The sequence below is a fragment of the Andrographis paniculata genome, unplaced genomic scaffold (assembly GCF_009805555.1).
Source record: "Andrographis paniculata isolate CXL003 unplaced genomic scaffold, ASM980555v1 Contig59END, whole genome shotgun sequence".
Taxonomy (NCBI): Eukaryota; Viridiplantae; Streptophyta; class Magnoliopsida; order Lamiales; family Acanthaceae; genus Andrographis; species Andrographis paniculata.
Window position 1 is genome coordinate 2515053 of NW_026137594.1, and position 25616 is coordinate 2540668.

The 25616-nt window shown below is 34.9% G+C and overlaps 5 protein-coding genes across 7 annotated transcripts; 2 read left to right on the plus strand and 3 right to left on the minus strand.

The window, feature by feature from the left end:
- Positions 1 to 1081: 1081 nt before the first annotated feature.
- Positions 1082 to 2974, minus strand: LOC127257900 (UPF0481 protein At3g47200). Its single transcript, XM_051284433.1, has one exon. It carries the CDS (start codon positions 2954 to 2956, stop codon positions 1367 to 1369), a length of 1590 nt encoding a protein of 529 aa, XP_051140390.1. The 5' UTR covers positions 2957 to 2974; the 3' UTR covers positions 1082 to 1366.
- Positions 2975 to 3454: 480 nt separating this feature from the next.
- On the minus strand, positions 3455 to 7275 carry LOC127258460 (beta-1,4-xylosyltransferase IRX14-like). The gene is made up of 3 exons (XM_051285307.1): positions 6199 to 7275; positions 5499 to 6065; positions 3455 to 3866 (listed from the first exon to the last, which is right to left on the minus strand). The coding sequence occupies exons 1-3, from the start codon at positions 6918 to 6920 to the stop codon at positions 3626 to 3628; spliced, it is 1530 nt and encodes a 509-aa protein (XP_051141264.1). The 5' UTR covers positions 6921 to 7275; the 3' UTR covers positions 3455 to 3625.
- A 1691-nt stretch (positions 7276 to 8966) lies between these two features.
- LOC127258262 (uncharacterized) lies at positions 8967 to 13170 on the plus strand. 2 transcript variants are annotated; one of them, XM_051285051.1, is made up of 10 exons: positions 8967 to 9399; positions 10420 to 10482; positions 11053 to 11137; positions 11244 to 11312; positions 11565 to 11640; positions 11868 to 11916; positions 12358 to 12440; positions 12518 to 12587; positions 12737 to 12822; positions 12918 to 13170. In XM_051285051.1, the coding sequence occupies exons 1-10, from the start codon at positions 9091 to 9093 to the stop codon at positions 12961 to 12963; spliced, it is 936 nt and encodes a 311-aa protein (XP_051141008.1). In that variant the 5' UTR covers positions 8967 to 9090; the 3' UTR covers positions 12964 to 13170. The 2 variants fall into 2 exon arrangements, with proteins under 2 accessions (XP_051141008.1, XP_051141009.1); XM_051285052.1 differs by having other exon boundaries at positions 8968 to 9399; positions 11568 to 11640.
- Positions 13171 to 13306: 136 nt separating this feature from the next.
- LOC127258263 (ethylene-responsive transcription factor RAP2-10-like) lies at positions 13307 to 16350 on the plus strand. Its single transcript, XM_051285053.1, has 2 exons — positions 13307 to 13493; positions 15659 to 16350. The coding sequence occupies exons 1-2, from the start codon at positions 13488 to 13490 to the stop codon at positions 16100 to 16102; spliced, it is 450 nt and encodes a 149-aa protein (XP_051141010.1). The 5' UTR covers positions 13307 to 13487; the 3' UTR covers positions 16103 to 16350.
- A 1091-nt stretch (positions 16351 to 17441) lies between these two features.
- LOC127258415 (CBS domain-containing protein CBSX1, chloroplastic-like) lies at positions 17442 to 20904 on the minus strand. Of its 2 annotated transcripts, none has more exons than XM_051285251.1 (9): positions 20594 to 20904; positions 20413 to 20500; positions 20244 to 20308; positions 19500 to 19548; positions 19081 to 19133; positions 18409 to 18524; positions 18267 to 18324; positions 18063 to 18183; positions 17442 to 17624 (listed from the first exon to the last, which is right to left on the minus strand). In XM_051285251.1, exons 1-8 carry the CDS (start codon positions 20795 to 20797, stop codon positions 18112 to 18114), a joined length of 705 nt encoding a protein of 234 aa, XP_051141208.1. In that variant the 5' UTR covers positions 20798 to 20904; the 3' UTR covers positions 17442 to 17624; positions 18063 to 18111. The 2 variants fall into 2 exon arrangements, with proteins under 2 accessions (XP_051141208.1, XP_051141207.1); XM_051285250.1 differs by having other exon boundaries at positions 17442 to 17628; positions 20594 to 20903.
- Between the last annotated feature and the right edge of the window lie 4712 nt (positions 20905 to 25616).

Sequence of the window (25616 nt, forward strand, 5' to 3'; positions counted from 1 at the left end):
GTGTCTATAATAAAAGAGATACGGATGGCCTAGATGGTGGAAGTATTATTTTTTCTAATATTATATATATTTTTTGTACCTTAAACAAAAATACTAAACAAACTCTTAAGTACACAAGATTACTGTGTCAAATTTTAAAATTTAGTACGAGAACACACAAAATTGTGTACTAATAAAAGAGACACGATATATATACAAACAGTTGATTTTAATATATATATAACATGTTTTTATATAACATATCCTGTAAATATGAAAAAATAGTAGATGTCTATAATTATTTTAATACACAATAGGTGTGTGTTTGCTTTCAATTTAGGGTGTGTTTGTTTAGGGATTTGGATTTTGGATTAGGATTTGAATAGTAAAAATTTTGAATTTGAATAGTTGTATGATGTGATAAATAGGTGTTGATGTGATGTTTTGAATGTAAAATTGATTTTTAGTATAATATAAAAAATGAAAAATAGGTGTTTGATTTGATATTTTTTGGGGGAAAAAAATATGATGAATAGTAGAAATCCAAACAAATCTCTCAAACAAACACACCCTTACACGATTTTCAAATATATTATTTATTTTTACATAATATAAAATATAATATTTTAATAATAGTTTCAATTTTAATGACCAACAACAAAAAAATCTTGAAAATTACTAAACACAATCAATAAAAAAATCTTGAAAATTACTAAACACAATCAATGTATTTACTCAAAATTTTATTTCAAAGTTTTTACAACACAATTCTCATTATTTTTTTGTAAAACTAAAGCAGTCAAATAACTATTCAATCCAAACTTAAAATACAAAACCATACAATCTAAACATTTCATAACAAAATCTGAATTTATAATAAAAAAAATTAACATATTATATATATTATTTTTATATTATTTATATAATTATTTTTACTTCAGATAGATAAAAAAAAAAAAAAATTATGGGTGCGTTTCTTCTGCTTTGAAATTGCAAAAATTTTATTTGAATTTGATATTAAAATAATATTTGATGGGATATTTTGTAAAAAAATATATATATTTTTTTCGAAAAATACATTAATAAATAGTAAAATTTGAAAAAATTTGTCAAAAAAACATACCATATATATTTATACCGTTTCACAAAACATACATACTTTCAGTTTAGCAAATCAAATCAATGCCAGATCTCCTCGATTATGCATGAATTGCAATTTCCAAAACCTTTGGGGTGATAATTCGAATACTCCAAAACTCCAAGCACTTCAAAAGAAAAACAAGCGCCCCCACGGACGCTCACCACCATCGTCGTCTCCAACACAAAAAAAAAAAAAAAAAAAAAGAAAAAAAAAAAAAAACAAACAGAAGGAACAAAAATGTCGGAATCAATGACCGGGCATGTAATAACCGTACACACTGTAAAACGTCTGCGCGAGGGTCAAAGCCAGCAGCACGACGGCGGCGAACACCGAAATAATCGACCACGGATTGTTGAAGTACCTGTGCTTCAAGCTCGCCCTCCACGCATTCCACTTGTGCTCGTAATACCTGTTCACCTGTTCCGACAACCTCGACAGCGAACTGTCGTTGATGTCGAACACCACCTCCTGACACAGTCGGTTGAACAGATCCGCCACCTCGGCGTCGCTCCCAAGCCAATTCTCGATTATTCCGCAGTAGTGCAGATAACTGACGTCGTCGGGAGAATTTATTAGGTTGTCCATGAAAATCACGTACGAGGTGATGTCGTTCGTGCAGTCTAGGTGACACTGTTCGAACGCAATTAGGTTTAGGAACAGCGATTTCGTGCCGTCGTGGATTAGGAGACGAGGAATTTGGAGGATTCCGTTTTCGAACTTTATGTCCCAAAATCGATCCGTTTTCCTCTTCCTGAATTTGATTCCCGACTCCTTCAGCTCCGTCACGCAGTGTATCAGCTGCTGCCGCCGCTTGTCGGCGACACGGTGGTTGTGCGACCACCGCTTTATCCAGACACGCGGCGCCGGCGGCGCCGCCTTGTTCGTCCCTGTCCCGACCGTCAAAAGGCTGCGCCGGAAAACTTCTAGACAATGAAGTCCTCCTTGTTCCGTCAAAGGATCGAATGTCAGAGCGTTTCCGATCGACGATTCAAGCTTGTTCCGATCGGTTTTTGTCAGCGGTTCGTCGGTCGGCATCAACGGATCGAAAAACCTCAGCGCCAGCCGCGCGACGGTCCCTGTCTGATCCAGACATCCCGATTGGATTCCGAACAATGTGTCCAGCACAAATAGGGGAATCTGATTCTCCAACATGATCATATCCCGTTGGATCGAATGCATCGACCCCCGCATTGCGAAAATCGGGTCGTTCCGGGAGTATCCGAGGGGGGCGAAACCCCCTGCAGCGCCTCGAAAGAGCTCGAGGACGAAGCACGAGTCGAGGACCATGATCTCGACGAATTCGTTGCTGCCCAGGGCGATCAGGCCTTCGTAGCAGGCCCGGGCGCGGTCCTCGAGCTCCCGGACCGCGTCGAGGTACTCCTCAACGCGCTGGCCGTACCGTTTGAGCGCGCGGTGGAGCGCGCGCCACTTGTGCCGCTCCATGTTGCGTAATCGCCGCTTGCCGTGGTGGTAAGGCCCCAACGAGACGGTCTGCGGGATGTAGGCCTTGTCGTCGCCTTCGCGGAGGTATTGCGGGATGCGGTAGATCGAGAGTTTGGCCCATGCGCCGGTGGCGTCGTCGTGCTCGGCATGGTCGAGCTTTTCTTTGATGGCGATCACCCAGTCGGAGTCGGTGTGGTTTGTTCGATCGCCTTTGATGGGTATCGGAATCGGGTTTGGCGGGCGATCGGAGTCGCCGGAGGGATCGGTTTTATCGAGCCGAAGAGGGGTGGGTGGGTGGTAGTCGAGGGTTCTTGGAGTGGCTTCGACTGTTTGATTGAGTTTGAGAGTGATGAGGTACCAACTGAGGAGCTCTTTGTTGAAGACAGCAACCATTTAATTTGGTGTTTGTGAGATCTGTCTGAATGAATTGGGGAAATTAATTAGTTGTATTATTGTTTGTTGCTTTATAGTAAAGGTGAGGATTTGAGTTTGTCAATTATTAGAATTGAAATCCCAGAGACAGGCTGGCTTGGCTCCTATTGGTTCAGTCATGGGAATTTATTTTATTTATTTATTTTTTTGTGAACAGGTATTTTTTTAAGGTTTTAATTCACAACAATATTATTGAATTTGGTGGACCATAATAAAATATTAATGATAATGCGTTAGGATAGAGATAGACATATACATGTATGTTTCTTTGATTTGGTATGAGTATGTGTGACTTCAATTTTATACTGTATATTTTTGGTTAGTGTCATATATGTATGTACAGGAATGAAAAAGGCAAAAAGGCATTTCAATTAAGGAAAATATTTCACAATACAACACTGAAATTAGGTGGGACAAAAATCAATTATGTATGATATCAACTGTGGCTATTGATTGTTGTATATGTAATGGTAACACACACACACACACCTTCTTGGGAAATGACAGAGGGCTGTTGTCTTCTTCATTGCACCTAATCTTTCTCAGAGGGCTTTTGTTGTGCCATTGCCACATTTAGTCACCAAGAATGCACAGAGAGAGTGGTATAATTTTCTGAAAAGATCGTTGACATCACTTCCGGTTATCTGCAGCACGCCTTTGAGTGGAGGCGCGATCGTCCAGCGCTCTTGCGCTGTGCTTCCTCTTGCTTCGCGAGCGTTTTCTTCTGGATCCAGTCTTCGAAGGACGCTTTTCTGTGGTGTTTGGGATAACAGTCGCTGTTTCGGTCGTTGATGGGAGCTCGGGAGGAGCATCTGGCCATGGGGTGCGTTTTGCAGGGACAGTGATGTCTAGGGGAGGATCGATTGTCCATCTGTTCAACCAAATAAAGAGTTTATTTTAGGGACGGGAAGAAGTAGGATTTTGCGCGGTAAATAGACTACAACTAATTGCATACATAGACTAACAGCTAGTGAATCTAACGAGTGTTCGTCTATTATGAGTTATGAAGCATAAACAAGAATGGCACTCCATGATTGCTCAAAATATCTTTGCATATTAACAATAAGCAGATATCAAAATCTTACATCAGATAATTTTGAGGCATAATGTGAAGACATCAGGATAACATCTAACATGCTTAAAATTGGGAAGACATCGAATAACATCTAACAACAATATTCTCAGCAAACACAGTTTTTGTTCGAACATAAGCAGCGAGGGTGTAGTGTAGGTGCTGAAACTCAATAGCAGTTGTGAGTTAATTTTGAACAACTAGATTTAGTGAAAATTGATTTGGAAGCTGCCATAAATGATTAATATCATATCCTATGATGTTTTCATGCAATGGATGTAAAGTTCAAAAAGGAAATTTAATATCAAGCTTTAACCAGTGTAATCTGCAGGGATGCAGTGAATCTTTTGTCGATTCTACAAAGTACAAACCAGAAATGATACTTCACATAGCAGGAATCACAGTACGAATATATATGTGAGCATATGCTACTTCAACAATGCGTCACTAGTGAGATGTAGCTCAGAGGATATGATCTAAATGAAAGAACTAGCTATCTCCTACGAAAGAAGATCCCCTAATTAGGGTCGTTATGGTCGGCTTGGCTGTAGGAATACGTGTTTAGCAATAAGGTTTGAGCTGCACACTATGATTACAACAGACTATGTAATTAAAATGTCAAATAAACCGTATCTATGTGTTTGCAGGTATTCCTCCTAAATTGGACTTGTAACTTTTTGCTTACAATGTACCTATCAATCTCAGGAAATTACAGCAGCTGGTTTATGTGCATTTCACATTTTCAACCTTCTATTACAATCTTACTGTGTTCTGAACAACGATTTATTCAATTGATTTAACGGTTGCTGGTAGGCAAATTTTGAACTGCATAAAGGATTTTTAATCACCCTAATTATAAGTGTATTAAGATCTAATGTCGATCAACTCTGAAATAGGCTTTAAGAATAGTCCAAAGAGAGAAATCCCTCGAAAAACTCCAAGAGACAGAGGTTATGGTTGCTGGTAGGTAAATTTTTAAACAGTATAGATAAGTCTTTATCACTAACTCTGAAATTGGTTTTAGCAATAGTTCAAATGGCAGGCCTACGATACTTCTACACAATAACATGAAATGAATGAATAAGGGTTTAAGACGGGGTCAAAGTTCTTAGATCGCAAAACTAACATTTATAATGTGTAACTAGAACCTCCATTCGGTTAAGAACCAATAACGGGCATCTGACATGAATCAAATAGGAATCAATGCTAAACGACGTTGAACATACAATCAAATGTAAACCCAACTTGATATCAAAAAGCATTTCCTCAACAAATTACTTTATGCATCATGTATAAAATCTTCGGCGCAAAAAAGCAACTAATTTCAGCCTTTAGAAAGCATAAGATATGGCAGATATCACAAATTGAGGGAAAGTATTTACTAAGAACCACAACATCAAAGTTTCTAAATGAAAGCAGCAAAGGACTAACCTTGCAGGGAATTTGCTGTCTGCCCTAGCCTCAACACGCAGCCACCATAGCAAAACTTTGCGCCCACAGCCACCGAGAGGCTCAACTGCTGAAGTATCAGATAACAAGGCCAATGGGCTTTCGACATCCTGTCCGTCGCTCCCAAACTCATCCCACTCCTTAACCCAATGCGGCTTTTCCACATTGTCCTCCCACACCAACCTAGAATTCAAAACAAACGCAGCCCACTCCAGTTTCCTCGGCAGCACAATAGCCCTATCACCAATGTACCTTGCCCTTGTCTCCGCATATGGCAACGTACTGAAAGTGTGCCACCCAACTAAATGATTAGAAGAATTACAAGCCGGACCCTGGATGGGGAGTTGCGACACCTTTGAGTCATTTTCTTCATCTCTCTGAACAATCGGTAATCTTCCTTCTTCGGAAACGCCCGAATACGCAATAATTCCAACCGAAACTGCACCTACCCATCTTACATTCTGAATCTCATCAAATAACTCCAAACTATGCATGTTACTATCATCCGCAAACATCACAATCCCATTTAACCTCTTTTCTCTAACTATTCTGCACATTTCAAACAGCTCGAAACATGAGAATTCTGCAGAGCTAATTGCTAAAATCTTATTGTCAAAACATTTACCTAAACAAACAAATTCTAACAAACACAATGGCATAATGATGAAGAACATCAATTTACCTTAAAGCATGGATCCTCATTCTTGATTCAAATTTATGCCGATCCTCCCACAAAAGGGGCATTCTTCCATCAAATCCGGTGTGGATGGTTTTCAATCCCGACTTTGCAATCAGAGTGGCGGTTTCATTGGTTGCTCCTCCAGCTTCCACCACGATCCAAATAAGATCATATGGCACATTCATCAAAGTGTGCATCACACCAGTGAGGTGCAGCGCCTGAAAAGTCCGTACATAAGTCGGCGTTATGGCAATCACCGTCCTAGGGTTCTTAAACCCGTACTGAATCTTCTGCTCCGTCTGAACCCTCTCGATAATCCTGTGCGCCTTCATAACCTCCACCGGATCCGGATGCGGCCACGGCCGTATCTGTATCCCGTGCCTCCCAACCACCACTTTACTCCCACCGGCGCCGCCGCCTGAAAAATTCCTTTCAGGCGGCGAAGTGGCTCCAGACCCCGACGACGGCAATGTTGTTTGAAGCGCGGAGTATATAGTGTTCGCCGAAGGGTAGGGAGAAGTAGAGAACAGAAGGAAAAACACCAGCCGCGAAAATCGGAACCCGAGGACCAAGCTAATCAAACAGCAGAGTCCGTGCACGATTAACCAAAAAATCGTCGCCGGCGATTTAATTGCCCCATCCACAGTGGCGTCCAGCGGCGACGGCGCGCTCCGGAAGCTGTTGCTCCGGCGAGCCTGCTGCTGCAACGCCGCCATCTGCTTCATCTTGCTTTTCTCCCCTAATCCTAGATTTCTCAACTGCCTCTACCTCCAAAATCCAATTCCGGATTAAACCAACACCGAAAAAATAAAAAAATACACGAATTCAGAGTAACTTCGAAGAAATGGGGACGGATTAGTTGAGCAAGGTAGATGAATTTCTTCAAGCTCACGAATCAACTGTCAGCTCAAGCTCAACCTGCATTACCACTCCAACAAATCATTGCTCGTTTTCAACCATGAATCAACTGCCCAGCGAAATCGGAATCGCCAACAGCAAAATGGTCGAAATTATATACAACAGAAATCCGAATTTGGGGTTGGAAATTTGGGAGAAGATCTAGGGCAAAAATTGGGGGAAAAAGACCACCTGTCGAATGAACACATTGCGTGGTGGAGGGCAATTTCGGTATTGCACAATCATAATCTGATCACCAAACAGCTGTTAGGTTAATTGTCATTTGTCAATCATCAGAAAAGTTAAGCGGTCATGCTTGTTTCCTAATTATTGTTAAAACATGAAGTCCACACCAAAATTCCGATCTACACCGTCCATTATGTGGACCCCATGATAATAACGGTCCAGATTTATCTGGTTTTCTGCTCCTGGTCTTCACAGACATATCCTTCGGGCACGAACCACTGGAAAAACGGAAGCCAGTCCCGTACCCATCAGTCCCAGCCGATCTACACCGTTGGATTACAGGCCCCACGTATGGGAACAGCGATTGGACGGTTCGGATTGTCCCGGACCTCGCCAAGACTATATTTCGATAGCGATGGAAGCTGTACAGTGACCGGAATCCGAACTACGCTAAGTGCGTTGTACTGTACTACTCGTGCATGAATTGGACCCTATTCTAGTTAATTTAGTTGTATCATATTTATTGATATTGATATTTTTTTATTTATATAACGTTTCTAAGTATGATTTATATTTAAATAATTCGTTGTATCCAGCAATTGGGTTTTTAATTTTGAGGGTATTTATGAAATAATTCATTTAATGTTTGCCATAAATTAATTAAAACTGGATGGATCCAAAAACAGTTTTACCAAACGTGCTATAAATGCAATTGAATTATTAAACTGTGATAATCATTAATTTATTAAAATGCTTTATCTAGCCATTAATGAATAAAATTGATTTCAATTAATTGAAGATATGTTTTGATATATATATATACATATATATATAATTTTAGACATCATAATTTGATAAGAGGGACTATCATATTTAAAAAGTATTACAAAATAACAATTCATAACAATATTAACTTGTCACTAATGGTTCGTCTAATGTGATTTATTTTGTCGAACGTAATTTACAAAATATTAAATTCAATCAGAGATTTGCCGGAACGCACTCGTCGAATAGCATATGAGAGTTCTACACGTTATAATTTTTGTATTATAAAAATTTAAATTAATACTCATTCCGTCCAATTTTTACTGTTCTAAAATATATTTGTCATTTTTTAACTATTATTTTTTGTTATTAATCCACAAATTTACCATTTATAGTAAAATAAAGATTAAAAATAATAAATAAATAAATAAAAAACAGTAAAATTTGTATTTTATAAAGAGAAATAAAAATTGAACGAGAAAAATAGAACAGTAAATTGGAGGAGTATATATAATTTTATAGAAAAATAGATGGTGTGTTCTTTTTCGTGGGATTTTAATGATAATTTTATTATTCATCAATTTTATTTTTAAAAATATTAAATTAAATATTATATTATATAACTATTTAAATTCAAAATATTTATTATTTAAATTCTAAACGCAAAATTTAAATTTTAAAAAAATACCTATAAATGTATATAAAAATATTTGTTTATTTATAAGAGTATAATAAAGAAATTTTGAATAAATAAATAAAAAAAAGTTAAAAAATTATATTTTTTAAATAGGTTTAAAATAAATAAATTTAATAAAAAATTACCTTAATTAAACTGTACTAAAAGAATATTTAATAGATATTTTAATTTTAAAAATAGAAAATCACACCATAATTTTCTTTTATTTTTTTTCACTTGTTGGGTCAAATTTCTAATTCTAAGACCTCACGATTAACAGCTTCGATCTTCTCTCTCAGCGAAAAGGGGCTTCTGGCAGCCTAGGGCACGTCGGCGACGGCGACGGTGACGTCGATCCACCGCACGTTTTAATGGATGACCTTGCTGCTTATTACGCTTCTGCAATACATAATTCGTTTTACCAGGCACCTCCTCCTCCACCGCCCCCAGGGACGGCAAATGCGCAGCCGGCTGCGGTGGCCCAGCCTATTCACGTTCAGCCGCAGTTCGTCACCTACGGTTCCTCAATTTACTCGCCGTCGTCCCAGGATCAGGTGCGGACGCTCTTTATAGCGGGGCTTCCGGAGGATGTGAAGCCGCGAGAAATTTACCAATTGTTTCGTGAATTCCCGGGATACCAGTCCTCAAATCTACGTCCTCCAACTTCATCTAACAGTCAGGTAAAACGTATGGGATACGATATATGTGTTTTATAATTGAAGAGCTATCTTGAATTGATATTTTGGATGTTGTGGCCTTGGAAGAAAAAACATTGAGAATTAGCTGATTAGTGTTTGGTTACCCTTTGATTACCGTGCTGTTTTTTCATAATTAGGTCGTGATTTTAATTCGTAGATCAGTCACTGAATTAAAGTACCTAAATAAGACTATAAGAGATGAATCAAGAACTATGATGTAGTTCAATTACCTGAAATTCTGTATCAGCAGTCTTAGGCCTGCCCGTGTGTATAGAACATATTTAAATCTTGAGGGTTGTGAATAAAAACAAGTGTAGAGTTGGTGACAGTACCTAATTTCTGTGATTCGATAAAGCAATTCTTCTACTTAGCTTGATGGTGCCTCGCCAACGGGGATTTGGATCATTTCATGCTGCATTAATTGTTGGTTCATGTTTAACTGTCAGATATCCTGCATTAAGTTTGTAGTAATGGTCAATTTTATAAATGTCGCCATCGCCCAATGGTGCAATTGGAGCAGTAAGGTGTGCCTGACGTGCCTTTGCACTGGTGCAAGGCTTTGATTTATTTGTGTGTATTTTTAATTATTAGTGTGTCCGAGGGTTGGTCTTGTTTCTAGTAAGAAAACGAATACAGGCAGTCTTTTAGTTATCTTCTGTTATTTTTTATTTTTTAAATATCTCTACCTCTTTTTGCATATATTTATGTATATTATGTAATTAAAATACATTAATACTTACAGTACACACTGTGCTCCATGGTCTGGCACAGGCCTTGTGCCGTGCTGCACCATTTACAACGATGGTCTTGGTAACCTTCTTGCATCTGACTATCTGGGTGGGCTTGTTTAATGTATCTCTTGCGTTTAAATTAGGACCGGACGTTAAGACAATAAACTAGATTAAATTAAAGTACACATTTTGATAGTTTCTGCTTCCAGCTATTGCATACTTTTTAATGTTAATAAAAGTGGAACCTGATGTGTGACTTGTGGGATATCAGCCATTTGCTTTTGCAACATTTTCGGATCAGCAGTCAGCGCTCATGGCTTTGCATGCTCTGAATGTAAGATTTCTTTTCCTTGTCTTCTGGTAATTCTTGTAATATCTGATTTTTTTTATTCCCCCCTCCCTACTTTATCATCATATCCTATGCATGAGTTACTTGTGATGTTTTTAGTTGCACATGTGTAAAATCCTTGATATTTGATTGATGGCAGTGTATTAGAATCACTCTTACGAAAAATTGAGAATTAATTGGTCGTTGATATGGAAGTTGGATGCACACGGGATTTAGCATTTGTATGAATTTAGCAGAGAAAATTTGTTGTATATTTCCTTATGGAACTTCTAATGCTAATAGAGTTAAAAAGTGTTCATCATATTCTTCTACCTTCTTTGAATGGTAATCAAAATATCTAAATACTACAAAATTTTATGCCTCAGAAAAATATTTCATCTTTCCGATTTTGGTTGCTTCATTTAATCGTACACGGATTAAAATGATTATTTCTTTCCTCTATAGTTCATCACGTTTCAAACGCCAGCTTCGAACTAGGTTACCTTTCGCTATATCTATTATTTGAACTTATTAAGGACCATAACCAGTGAGGTATTTTTCAATGGTTAATTTCAGGGTATGGTGTTTGACCTTGAAAAAGGTTCTACATTGTTTATTGACCTTGCAAAATCTAATTCAAGGTCGAAGCGCTTGAGAGCAGGTAGATAAATATTGAAGTAATGACCATATTTTTTCTTGTTTTCTGTATTCTCCATAGTTTGTTGGATAGCAGATGATTTTACTTATCACCATTTCAAAAAAATCAGATGATGAGAATCAAGGTTCAGAAAAGAGACTAAAAGGATCTGCAGCTCTTTCAAGGAGCTATGATTTTGGTAAATACTTCTTATAGCTTTATCATACTACGCACAGGCTTTCTCCTTTAGCAGCTCGACTCTACCTCGAATTTTTGTGTCATATCTTTCTCTGTGGGCTATTCTTATAGTCTATATATATCCTACTTGTTAATTTGAAGTTATGATTGAATAGTATTAATTGACCTCTTTTGAGGCTCCAGCTAGCTAGTCACATGGAAGACACTTCTTCTAAGAACTCACATTACACGTGTTTGAACACTTGGGCACTAGCAGGTGTTGGCAGCATTCACACGCCTGGAATGGGTAATTCTGCTCACAACACGATTGGTTATCCTTCCACACAAAGGTCATCTGCACTGCTTATGCACACTATGCTATAACTGGGGAGTGGTTACTTTAATCTGTCATGTCACTTATAACTCATAGTACTTCCCGGAAACTGATTATTTATATCTGAAAAAGGAGGAGGAGGCTGGCAAAAGCACTCTCCATAAGCCCTATTACCTGAAGCGAGTACTTTATCCTGCAATAAATTAACTGGTGTAACTGATCCTATATTTTTTTTTATTCCAGCTTCAGTGTTGCTGATGGTGTATTGCTGAATGAATCTGCTACCAAGTCGGTAAAGTCTATTGCCCGATCATTGGAGTATATCCTGCTCTTCATCTATTGGCTCAAAATATATTTTAAGTCACTTGAAACTGTTGGCACCCTTTTCAATCATTATAAATTCCCCAGAGAATGCACCTATCAACTAATGATTTAAGAAAGTTAACAAACTTGTTCGAATATCTTAATTGTATAAGGTTGTGTCCAGTTCATATAGCACGAGGGATTTCAATATTAAATTTGTTACTTGTTAGGACTGATAAACATATATGAAGCTTCAAACTGAATATTGTTGCATAAACATAAATGAGCCCTACTCAAATTTTAAATCTTGGTGAATTGTTTTCTTAGTTATAACTAGAATTCCATTCTGCATTTATTCGCTTATACACCTGAGAATGTTAAATGAGGATCTGCATGCCATCTTATTGAAAATCACTCTTATCACATGCAGAACAATCTTCCTTGTCCAACAATCTTTGTGGCTAATTTGGGTCCTACCTGCTCTGAGGAAGAGCTGCTACAAGTGTTTTCAAGGTTCAAAAACTCATTTGACCTTGTTTCAAACAAAAAGGTTACACATTTGACAGCTGTTCTAACTCTTTAACCTATAGATGTCGCGGATTTTTAAAATTGAAGATGCAGAGCACATATGGAGCTCCTGTTGCCTTTGTTGATTTTCAGGTATGTTACGATCATCTTTTACCGACCACTATCCTTCATAATCTCAATGTACTTTACCGATGCTTCAAACCATTGTTATCCACGTTTCTCTTTTCTTTGCCTTTTGATCTCTAGTTTTGACCTGAAAATGATGTCATCTAAATACACAGGATACTGCCTGTTCAACTGAGGCTCTGAGCCAACTACAAGGTACAATCCTCTATTCATCAACATCCGGTGAAGGGATGCGACTTGAGTATCCTTTTTAAACTTATACCTTGCCTTTTGTTCTGTATTACCCTTTCCATGGTTGTGTTGTTATGGGTTATGTGGGCACTTAACCTGCTTCAGATATGCGAGGTCACGAATGGGAATGCGAAGTAAGAAATCAAGATAAAATTAAGTTCTGTGCTCAGCTCAATAAAGAGCTCCGTCAGTTGGAGGATGAATCCGAAGCCCACAATCATGAACTCATCTGCCAGTTAGCTTTATTCGAGCTTCAGTCTCTATTTTTACATTATAATTGTTTAGCTTAGATATATGTACATCTTGCGCGTCGGTTTTTTTAACTTTCTCCATGATATATTTGCCTTTAGATCAGTTTGATCTCATTTGATTATGTTTTTACTATTTTAGAAATCTCCAATGATCTGATTTTAAAATATTCTTCTCATAAATTGTTAATCTATAGATCTATTATGTGTAGAAATTAATGTTCGTACCTATATATATATATATGAATCTTGGTGCAATAACACACACTAGACATATACACATATATATATCTACAGTTGCCTAGTTGAAAACTCTGCAGAGTGTCGTGGTATTCGAGCTTGTCTGTAGCCGAGCCTTCTTTTCTTTGGATAAAGCCCGGAAGTTACAAGGTGACACGGATACATCTTCGAGCTTCTTCTGCTGGAAATGGAGGTATAAGTGATTCCTCCACTCCCTCGACTGCTTTGTTTTCTTTCCAAAATTTTGATGCCTGATTGAAAATATTCCATGAATCATGCTTAAGTTCATTTATGTTCATATCACGAAAGATTAGGCCATAAGTTTCATTCATTGCTTCAATATGATGAGAGAAACATACACAGACAAATATACACGTTGAAAACGAACGTGTTTAGATATGTTTTGGAAGCGCTTTTTGAGATTTTGGTTAGTTTGGGAATAGTAAAATGTTAAGAGTAAAGAGTAAGTGTTAATGTGGCATAAATAGATGTTGAATTTGATCATGCCATTGCTATGCTTTGAATATAAAATAACTGTACTTTCTAGAGATAGTTTTCATAAATAGTTGGAAATCATAAGTAAAGGTGAAGATATTTGATTGATGTGCTTGTTGAAAATCACCATCACTTTTTTTTTATATATATAATTTGTGCACTGAACACCAACGAAGATTAGATTATACTTAGATTAGATTAGATGATGTATTGAGCCCGCTCTTCTGCAATAAATTTCACTATTTTTTTAGGTGTTTGGTTTTTTAATTTTTCTATTTTACAATTATTGTGTTTTTCTATAAAAACATAATATTTTATAAAAATGTCTCATTGAAATTATTATTAAAAAAAATAATAATAAATTCTGTCAAAAGATTATAATCCTAATTACATTCATAATTGTGCTGAATAGTTACTTAGAAAGAATGATTTGGAAATTACACTTTAAGTGGGTATTAAGAAATTGTAAGTTTATGTTTGTGTATATGTATATCACAGTAGCCAAACATACTGACATACAGATTAAATTTTTATTTTAAAAATATTTTATTTTTTTCTATAAATATTCTTATTCTAGCATTACATCGGTTGTTTTTATGCCAAAAAAATAAAGCCAAAATTGTCTTTATATTAATTTTTATAGTTCACTATAATAAAAATATTAGTATTATTTTTAAAACTTTGCATTAAAACAAATACTTTCTCGGTTCGCTACAAAGTATATATATTTTTATTTTGGAACGTACAATTAGAAAGTAACCATTTCATTAAATACTTTATTTTTTTTTTCATAAATATTTTTATTTTACATCACATTATTACTTTTATACAAAAAAAATAAGGATAAAAATGTCTTTACGTTACTTTTACGTCCCCGTTAGAATTAAAATATTCTTAAATTTTGCTTCAAAAGTAAATTTATACATGAACTGAGGAGTATAAATTTTTAAATTAGATGGAGGTAGTATCTTTTATTTGAATATTATACTTCCTCTGTCCCATTGAAAGGTTATCATTTTTCATTTTCGTCCGTTCCAAAAACAAGGTTACAATTTCCTAATTTAATAATTGTATTACCTATTTAACGGAATAAATACCTTTCAACTTACAATATATTATACAAATGTCATTATTTTTATATTACATTATGCTAATAGGAGTATTTTTGTCTTTTTCACTACAATTCATATAATATTATTATTTAAAAATTTACGTGAAAAAACAAACGCTTATTGCGGAACAGATGAAGTATTTAATATTTTATTGTTTATTATTATGTTTATAAAATTTTCAAAACACTAGCAGTAACATATTCGAAGCAACACCCACTAGTGTGTGAGAGTAGGCACACAAATATCTTTCAATCGTTAACGATCAGACTAGGATTAGTATTTCATCTTATCATCTTCTGCCCCTTCCCTTACAAAAACCCTATCGAGAAAATTTAAATAATATGTATAATTATAGAAATATAAAATATTGATTTTTATATTAATAATTCAATATTAACTCTATGGTTTGTATACTAATTTCCCTCAAACACAAGCAACTAAAATATAGCTTTGATTGAGTCGGTGAGGTCATAAGTGTAAATTCATATATTATATATATATATTATTATTATGCATAGAGAGAGAGAGGGAGAATGTGGTCTATTGTTGGGTCTCATGAAACTTTGCTTTCAGTGGAAAAAACTAAAGATAACGTAGCGTGGCTTCTTTCCTTTTTATCATATCATATGACAAACAAACAGCAACAGTAACAGTAGCCGCCTTATTATTAATTAGCCGCGCCGCCGCCCAACAAAAAATTCATTGCGCCGCCATGATGTCCTGATTAATTCCCTAATAATAATATTTACAGCATAAATACATGGAGACCGACGGCGGCGGCGGAGATTCCTCCGGCGCGGCGGCGACGACGAGGAGGATGAGGCGGCGAGAGAAGCCGTACAGGGGCATAAGGATGCGAAAGTGGGGCAAGTGGGTAGCCGAGATTAGGGAGCCGAATAAGCGGTCGCGAATATGGCTCGGCTCCTACTCCACCCCCGTGGCGGCGGCACGGGCCTACGACACGGCCGTGTTCTACCTCCGCGGCCCCACCGCAAAGCTCAATTTCCCCGACCAAGTCGTCTCCGCCACAGCGGGCGGCGGCGCGTCGGACCTCTCCGCCGCCGCTATACGGCAGAAGGCGGTCGAGGTCGGCGCCAGAGTCGACGCTCTCCACACCAACGCCGACCGGAAGATCGATCTCAATAAAAGCCCGAGCCCGGGCCCGAATAGCCCCATTCTGGGCACTGCTGAATAGCACTGGAAATATATATAATTAATTAATTAGTTATCTGGTCAAATAATGCTAGTAATAAAAATAGTTTAGAATTATTATTATTGCTACTGTGGGGTAGAAGTGATACAAGCGGTGGCGGCAGCCGCCGTAGAGAGAAAGAGAGTGCACTCCACCGCCATTTGACTACGGAGTGTCTTATTTATTTTCATGTCAAAAGGCTGTCTGTGCAAGGGCAAAGTAATAGTTGACCTTTTTTTTTTTTTTTTTTGCAAAACTAATCAATAGAGTCTATTTTATTTTGTTTTTAGATTTTTAGATTGAATTGATTTATTGTGTTTGTATTATAAATATAAAAGATAATATTGTGTTGAATTGTTATTTTTTATAAATAAATAATATATATTATATTAATATGTTTGTATTTAATTTTTTTTAATAATATTTATGAAGAATTGTTTTATTGTAAAATGCTAAATGAACATTCTGATTGTATTTTAAAGCATTTTAATTTAATACTCCATAAATTTCTTAATAATTTATTTATTTTTCTATTTTGGTTTATTTCATAAAAAAATATTTATTTTTTTTTAGTAATTGTTCTATCTATATATAATTTAATTTTTTTACATTTATTTTTATTATATTTCAATATAATATTAATATTTCTAAAACTCCGTATAAAAAGTAAAGGAATAGATAGATATGAGAAGAAGGAATATAATAATACTATATAAATAACTACAAATTGGCAAATATTTATAATGTATAATAGAACTCAGATATATTAAAAAACTGAGAAAATAACAAATATAATTACTTTTTAAATGGATATAAAGAGTATTATTGCTATGAACATATCCAATATTTAATTAATTATTTTATTTTTGTTACGTAAATTGTTTTTTTAAAAAAAATATATTTTATATTATATAATACTAAATAATGCGTAATATTGCATTAGTTTGCACCGTAACCCAATCCATACTCCACGCCAACATCATGGTCAGTTTTTGTTTAGCGTCCAAATGGGACGATGCCTTGATTTTACGTGTAACAAACTCTTTAAGATAGATGGAAGATTATCCTAGCACTTAATAAAATAAAAATGCATTTACTTTTAAAGAATTGTACTATAATCAACGAAATTATTTCAATAGATTATATTCCAAAACAATAATATCATTTTTATAAATAATTGTATCCACGGCAAAATATGACAATAATCTACTCGACGACATAAACTATACATATTCACAGAAAACAAAATATCCCGCCAGAAAAGAGTATCTTATAATACTCAGCGGACGCACGGTCAATTTTAAAAAATCTAATTTTCATTTAAAATATTAAATTCGACCAATTTCATCAGAAAGCCAATATATTGAAGGGGATCGACACCACAAGGCCACACATATCATTTTCCATTACATCTCAATAATAAAATTTCCACCGATATTACCTTAGCTCAATCTTACCTTGGCGAAAAGATGGCCCAAAATATATTCAGACATTGCAAGAGGACTTGTGCTATATATGATGTCACCTAACTTCGAAGATGCAAGAAAACAGAGTAAACATATAGCAGTCCAAATAAAAGAAAAAAAAAAAAAAAAAAGCATTTCTTCGCACAGGACAAAATACAAATTGGGGACTGTTTTATAAAATTATGGAGGGCAGATGTAATGGTAAGATACAGATGATGTTAGGTCTAGTCCTATTTTTCATGATCTTTAACTAAATTAGTCGAACTTCCTGAATAGTAGAAAAGGATATTATCCTAACACAAGATCCAAATTGCATTTTATAGTTCTATGATTATGTAATAGATTATTTACTTAAAACTAAAATAAATAAATAAATCGAAGTATGTGAAAATTTATACCGACTTTAAGAGTGTATATACTTAGACATGAAAACAGCTTAAGTTAATGTTGGACAAGAGTGGTAAATTTTAACATCCAATTCGGAAGAGCTAACTTACCTAATCATTTCCAGTCGATGAGCTGCAGTAGATTAATATAATCGAGAGCTCATGACGTTTCCATGCTTCGTTTGATTTGCAGCGCAGCTCTTACGACATTACCTCTTGTGATTATTCCAACCTACAAAACTAGAATACTTAGCAAGCAGGTAAATAAAGGAAAGAAAAATAATTTACTGAAGAAATGATGTTATAGGTCCTCACCAGCTTTCCATCGCTGTCGACAACAGGAAGGCGCCGATATTTTGTCTCAAGCAGCAGTCTGTTATTAATGGACAGAGATTTTATTGCATACGAGAGGGGGAAATAAATCGACCATGTTTGATAATCAAGGAAAAGCAATTACCTTGCAGCATCCTCGAGATTGGTTGATTCTTGTACGACCACTGGAGCTGGTGTCATCAAATCACCAACCACTTTTCCGTTAGTTTTGCTCAGAAGCTTTTGCACTTGATTGAATGTCTGCAGGTATTATTTAAAATCAAATGCACGGCAGAAATATCTCAACATAAATTGCTGTGCCGACAGCTATTCATGCATCAGACATGAACTGGCAAAGCCACTGAAAGTTTATAACTTCAGGCTATACAATTGCTAAATCTCAAATTTGAAACCAAATAAAATTCACGACATGCGTTCTCAAGCTACAAAAAGGCAAACTACACAATGTCCCGTGCATAAAAAATTTAGTGAAGGTGTTCATTTAGCAGGATCTCTAGATATACGAATGTTCCTCATCGATCAGTTTCTTTGAACTTAGCATGACTTCTTTCCAAAGGTTTCATATTTAATCATTTTTCAAAAAGCCAGTTATCCTAACAAGTCATCCAGAGAACAGAATAGAAACTCCAAACTATGCTACTAATGAATGACTGACTTCTTGAAATCCTAAACCTGACTAAATATTTCTATTTATATATTGCAGAAAGAGAAAATAACCGATAAATGATAGAGAACAGTAATGACATCAACATCAAAGAAGAGTATGTTGAAATTGTAGAAGATAATAAGGGCATACTTTCCAAGTGCTGTCAACTTCAGGAAACATGTCTGCATCGGCTCTTCCAGTACCTTTGGCAACAAGAGAGTATTTCCAAACAATAAGATTCAATCTTTACAACTTATAATCAAATTATGAAAAAAACACTACAAGAGTAAGAGCCACATGTTAGTAATCAAACAGTTTCATTGAGAATGGTCCTTCAAATCAGCATAAACAGGCCAGAGGACAAGAAGATGAATTCTATTGAATTTTCAAACAATGTCGGAAGTATGCCATAGGCCCATAACATAATGCTTCTTATACGGCGTTACACCTCCCCTTTGAAATGAATGCAGATAAAAACCCAAATGGAAGATAAAATGAAATCACAATCGAAAGTGATTGGTATGAAATATAAATAATAGATATTTTCAGAAATTAAAAGAGCGAAAAACCTGAAATGGAGTCCAGTGCTAATAAATCATAGTCTGACACAAGACCAACCTGCAAATACCTCAACTTAATAAATTTTCATTGTGCAAAAACAAATCATAGAAATTGGAAGATCTCTTCATGCAACATATGCACACAATAACAATTACATTTATACAAAAGGTAGCAGGTGGTTACAGTGCATTCCAGAGGCGCACTTCGTATAACTAATGCGACATTGCATAGAAAGAGCACTGTCTAGGGTACAGAAGTAGTGTCGGGGCATGACAGGGGTGACCATAGACAACCATGCCAGCATATCTAAAGGTTACAATCCATGTTCAGTGACAATAATGCACTTGAACGACACAGCATCACAGTCGATCACCTTCCATAATTTTTGTATTCCATAAGCTTAACCAAGTTCTAGCACACATGTTCTGTACAGCACTATATGACATATCATGTAGCTCAGAGAGATAGAAAACCATGGATATCCTTGTGAATTTCCTCAATTACAATAATATTAGGCGTTTCTTTTCTTCTCATATCCATGGCATCAACATCCGGGGTTCCTATCGTGATGCAAAACCAATTACTAACAAATATCCAAATTGTTAACATAGAACACGGAGTAGGGAATTGCCCCTGTCCCTAAGTACTAGACTGAGTTCTCAACTTCCATTACCCAAACTTGAATTTAAATTCAATCCAATCCAATAAGTTTTCCACAACTGACTGTTTATATGTAGTAATTCAAAACTTACCAATTTCCAGTCATCATCAATCACAGGAAAACCTGTTATTCTGTTCTCCACAAGCTTTTCCAAAGCTGTTCCACGAAACAAAAATCAGCCACAGAAGCTAATAACAAGAAAGGATCTACTATCCCCCTAAAATCTAGCACAAATCCATCCACAAACTAAACTAAAAAACCTTCATCCACAGTAGTGGTGGTCTTGACAACATGCAGATCTTCTCTCCTGGTCATAAATTCACCAACAGTATAAACTCCATTCCTCGCCTGATCAAAACACAGCAGACCTGTAAAATTCATAACCAATTCCAACCGACCCAAAAAAACAGAACAAAAACGAAGCAGATAAGCATGCGCTACCGGAACAGCGTTGGGAATCAGGGTAGAGCTAGCGGCGAAAAAAACAGCCCTCCGCCTGGGAGACACGTGGAGAGAATCGGAAATCGGATTAACCTTCTGGCCGGGAAAACAAAACCGATCGATTATCTGACACTGTCGTCCGACAGCAAAGGTGCGATGAACCAAAGACAACGGAAGAAGCTCCGATCCACAAACTGAGCTCATTTCCGTAATTTTCCGACGCGGTGGAGGAACGGCGGTGGCTCCGGCGGAGCGTTCGAAGCCTGGCTGTAGCTTCGCCCTGAGTTTCTATAAGACAACGGATATCAATAATAAATAAATAAAAATCCTTTGCTTCCAAATTAATAATTTCCATTTTTAGATATTTCCGCTGACTGTTAAATTTAAAGGCCCAATTAAAAGCCCAAAATAGAAAAGGCCCATTAAGGCCCAAATTTACAAGCCCGTTTATATACCAACTTGCATGGCCATGGAATTTTCGAGAATATTTAATCCAAAGAGACGTGGCAAAACTTCAGCTCCCTATTAATTATTAATAATGAAATTAAATATTGAACAAATCAGGCGCATCGCAATCATCAAAGCATTAAAAAGAATATAACCAAATAAATTAATCAATAAACAAATATTATCATCAAGATTCACAATATTAGACAAAATATTACATAAAAGATTGATGTGATCAAATGCATATCTTTATTTGGTATGTGTGTTCTTGTGAATTCATATATTCTCGATAAACATACTTAAAATTTTACTATACTCGTGACGGTTTATATAAATTATTAAAATTATATTGTATAAAAAAATTTATTATAAATATATATATATATATATATCTTATAGGGAAATATAATATTCTTTCATTAGTCAATCAAATTTTTATATGACAAATAAAATCTAAGTGTAAGATAGCCAATGGAAGGCTTGCATGTTGTAGGGCGTGCTGTAATATTTATTTAAATCTTTAGTACTTCATTTTGTATCTTTTTTTCAAAGAAATGTCGTATTTAAATTCAATATGCAATTTTCATTCAAAAAATTAGGCATCATCTTCACTTCAAAATTATTAAAATCAGAAAATATCAAAAACCCTAATAAAAACTCGAGTAAATAAACTATAAGTGGACAATAATAATAATAATAGGACATTAAATTGAATTAATTGGGTAGCTATATATAGAAGGAAACTGTGAAGCATGGAAGAATTGGAATCATTATTAATTATAGAGAGCTATAAATTGTTCAATTTATTTGGGGACCATTTAATTAAGTAAATGGTCCATGACCTAGCAAGCATGCTTAATTCTTAATTAATAATACGAATTTAAATTTAAAATAATCTAATACCATTATTCATCAACTCATTATTTTCACGGTTTGGGAAAAAATAAATAAAAAGGTCCCATAAGTCTAACTTATTACTATATTACTCTTGAATTTGAAATCGAACTAAAAGAGGACTTGTATCTATATTATTGTTGATCTTTAATCATCCAATGATAGAAAATAAAATTTAATCTAACATATGTTGATGTAGCATTCAAGGTCGAACTAATTCATTAAGGACATGGATCAACGGCTAATTCGATCAAGTCAGTACAGTTCCGATTTGACCGGATCAGTATATGCTATAGAGTTGACCATTATATATCTATATATATCTCAGTATATTTATAATACAACATATATTATATTAAAACTCAGTATATATTATCTTATATAACACAACATATGTTGGTCACCGTCATATGTTGATCCGGTCAAATCAACACTGTGCTGACTTGTCCGAATCAACAGAGAATCTGCAACCAATTAATTAATGTTGTTGATTTTCAGGCGAATGCAACGTATGCACTGATCACATGTAATTTTAATTATGTGACAATTAAAATTAAAAAATAAATTAGGCTTCATATAAATTTCTAAATAATCGAGGATCCTACTTATCATATCACACATATGTATATATATATATATATATTCTTCTTAAGGTTTTCACTTTTCATTTTACCTTAATGTTTTGCACTTTTTTCACTTGTTGGATGTCTTTCATGAAATTTAACCTTAAGAATCTAGGTGAAAACCGAGATGACAAACGATGTACGCACGCATCACACATGTCGTGAGTTTCATTCGAAGGGAACAAACTTATGCATGCATCTCTTCCTTTAATTTTTACATGTGGTCGAGAATTTGGCGCGGTACTTTTTTTCCTAGTTTGGAGGTGTTTCTTTGCACAAATGTGGCGCATCTATGTATGTATGCATATATAAGTTAGGGATCGTAAGGTCAAGCTATTAGGGACGCCCCTTCAAGTACAAGGGAAGATATATGAAACTTGCACATGTATATACTGAAATGGGAACGGTGGGACTTGAACTCGAGACCTGAGGTTTTAGGCGAGGTAAAGCTGTTAACGAGCCGAGTCAAGCCGAATTTTAAATAATTGTTTCGTTCATTAACGTTCGCAAACAAGGCTCGTGTTCGTTCGTTAAGCTTTCGAGCTCGGCTCGTTAAGATTTTTTTTTTTTGATATCGTGTTCGTGTTCGGCTTGTTTAGACTCGATTGAGCTCGTTCGAGCTCATTTGTCTCACTTTTTTAACATTTATATATAAATTAAAAAGAAAAATAAAATTTATTTTATTTATTTATTTTAAATTGATATTTATTTATTTATAAACTATAATTTTATATGTATATATAATATTTATAATAAATATATTATTTTTAACGAACGTTCGCGAACAAAGCTCGGACTCGTTCGTTAACCAAACGGGCTTGTGTATGTTGTTCGGCTTGGTTCGTTAACGCTCGCGAACGAGCTTTAATCGAGTCAAATCAAGCCAAGTTCACGAAGGGCTCGGTTCGTTTAACAGCTCTAAGGTGAGGCGGTCATTATGTGCATTCGACATGATATCAAAGCTCTAAGTCTCGAGTTCGAGTTCGAGTCTCACCGTCCTCATTTTGACATATGCATGTGCAAGTTTCGCATATTTCCCCTTTTACCTTAGGGGACGCATTGGGGACTCCCGTTGGGGATAAATAAATTAATAATATGCTTCCTTAATAGTTTGAACTTTATATGAGACGGTCATTTTGCGCATCTGATAAAGGATAACGAATGATGTATATATTAGTACGATCAACACACGAGTCATTTTGTGTGTGTTCTTATTTTAAATGAGATGATGTAATAATTTATATTTTGAAACACGACACCCGATCTTAGATATGGTTCGAAAAATCATTTTTTTAGAAAAAAAAAATATAGAAAGTTGAAACAAACCCTTGAATTAAAGGGCTGTTTGTTTGAATGATTTGATAGGATTTTATGGGATTTGGATTTTAAAATTCCATGAAATCCATGTTTGGTTAAAAAAAAAAGATAATGAAATTTAAAATGATGGGATTTAAAAACATGGTCCAAAATCCTACAAATAAGGGATTTATTAGTAATGGGGTACCCCTATCACTTTTAAATTCCATTCCATGGGATTTTAAATTTTACTTTTATATCTTTTATAATTATATTGTTAGAAATTATTTTTTCATATGTATAGTCGATATATTATTAATATTATAAATCGAGTCTAGGTGCGGGTATGGTCCCCTTAGACCCTAGACCCGATTCGGACCTGATTAAAATACCCATAATATGACCCGGATCAAGATCTAATACTCAAATAATTGGACTCAACTTCAAATAAATAGGTCGGGTTCGAGTCGGGTTTCGAGTTTACGATAACCTATTATAATCCCTATAAAATTATTAATATATTTTCAATTCATATATATTATAAATTAGATGTTTAATTTATCAAAATAAATAAAATTCATATGGGGACAATTATGTCATTTATCTGTAAAAAATCAAAATCCTTCCACTCATATAAAAAACAAACAAGACGTGACAAATATAAATCCCACATAATTTTACCAACCAAACATATGATAGGATTCCAAATCCTAAATATAATAAATCTCATCGCATATAAATCCTGCCGTGAAATCTCAATCCCACAAAAAAAAAAAAAAAAAAAAAAAATCCATGAACTAAACCGCCCCTAAGAAAAATGTGTATTATGCAAATATAAATACAATATATATAGACATATAGATATATAGTTAGAAGTACAATTAACTTGTTCTTATTTATTTATTTATTTCACTAAGTCAAATAGCAATTTTCTTTTTTTTCTTTTTTTGTTCTTATTATAATCAGTTTATTTATTATGTAATTTTTATATTTTTCTATAAAAATATATTATATTCAATCTACTATTTAAACGAAAAATCAGAACTAAAATTAAAAAACAATCACCAAGTAAAACAAAACCTGGAATATATGCATATGTACAAGTAAACTAGTTGCTTTTCTTACATGAAAATCACGTGACTTTTGCATGCAAGAACTGGGAATTTCTTTGATGAATAATAATCCAACCCTAAATTATTTAGCCATAAAATAGAAATATATAATTGTCCAAAGCCCAAGGCATTTATTACAATTAGGAAATGTCCGGCGGTAAGAAATTCGTCTGTGACGTGTCATTTTGGTGCCTTAATTTAATAGCAAACTTTATAATATTGACAACACATCAAATTAAGACATAAATAAATATATATTTGAGATAAAAGAAAATTAAAATATTCCTCCAAAAATTCTAAATAAAATATATTATAGTTGAGGGAACACAAAAAGGGTCGAGGATGGAATATCTTTCTTACTTTTATCCAATATTGGCAAATACATATTAATTTAAAATAATAGAGAATTTTGGAAAAAGGGTTATTTGTTATGACCTATCTGATTGATTATTTAATTAAATAAATAAATAAATAAAATGGGTGTTGTGGACAAGGAATCCAATTTAAAGTAAATTCCTAATTTAAGTAAAAATTAGCATTTGAATACCCTAACATCATTAATTACAGAAAACGTTGTACTTGGCCAAACACTATCAATTTTCGTGTATAATATTAATTACTGTAATTTAAGAAAGCTTCGCCACTTCCCAA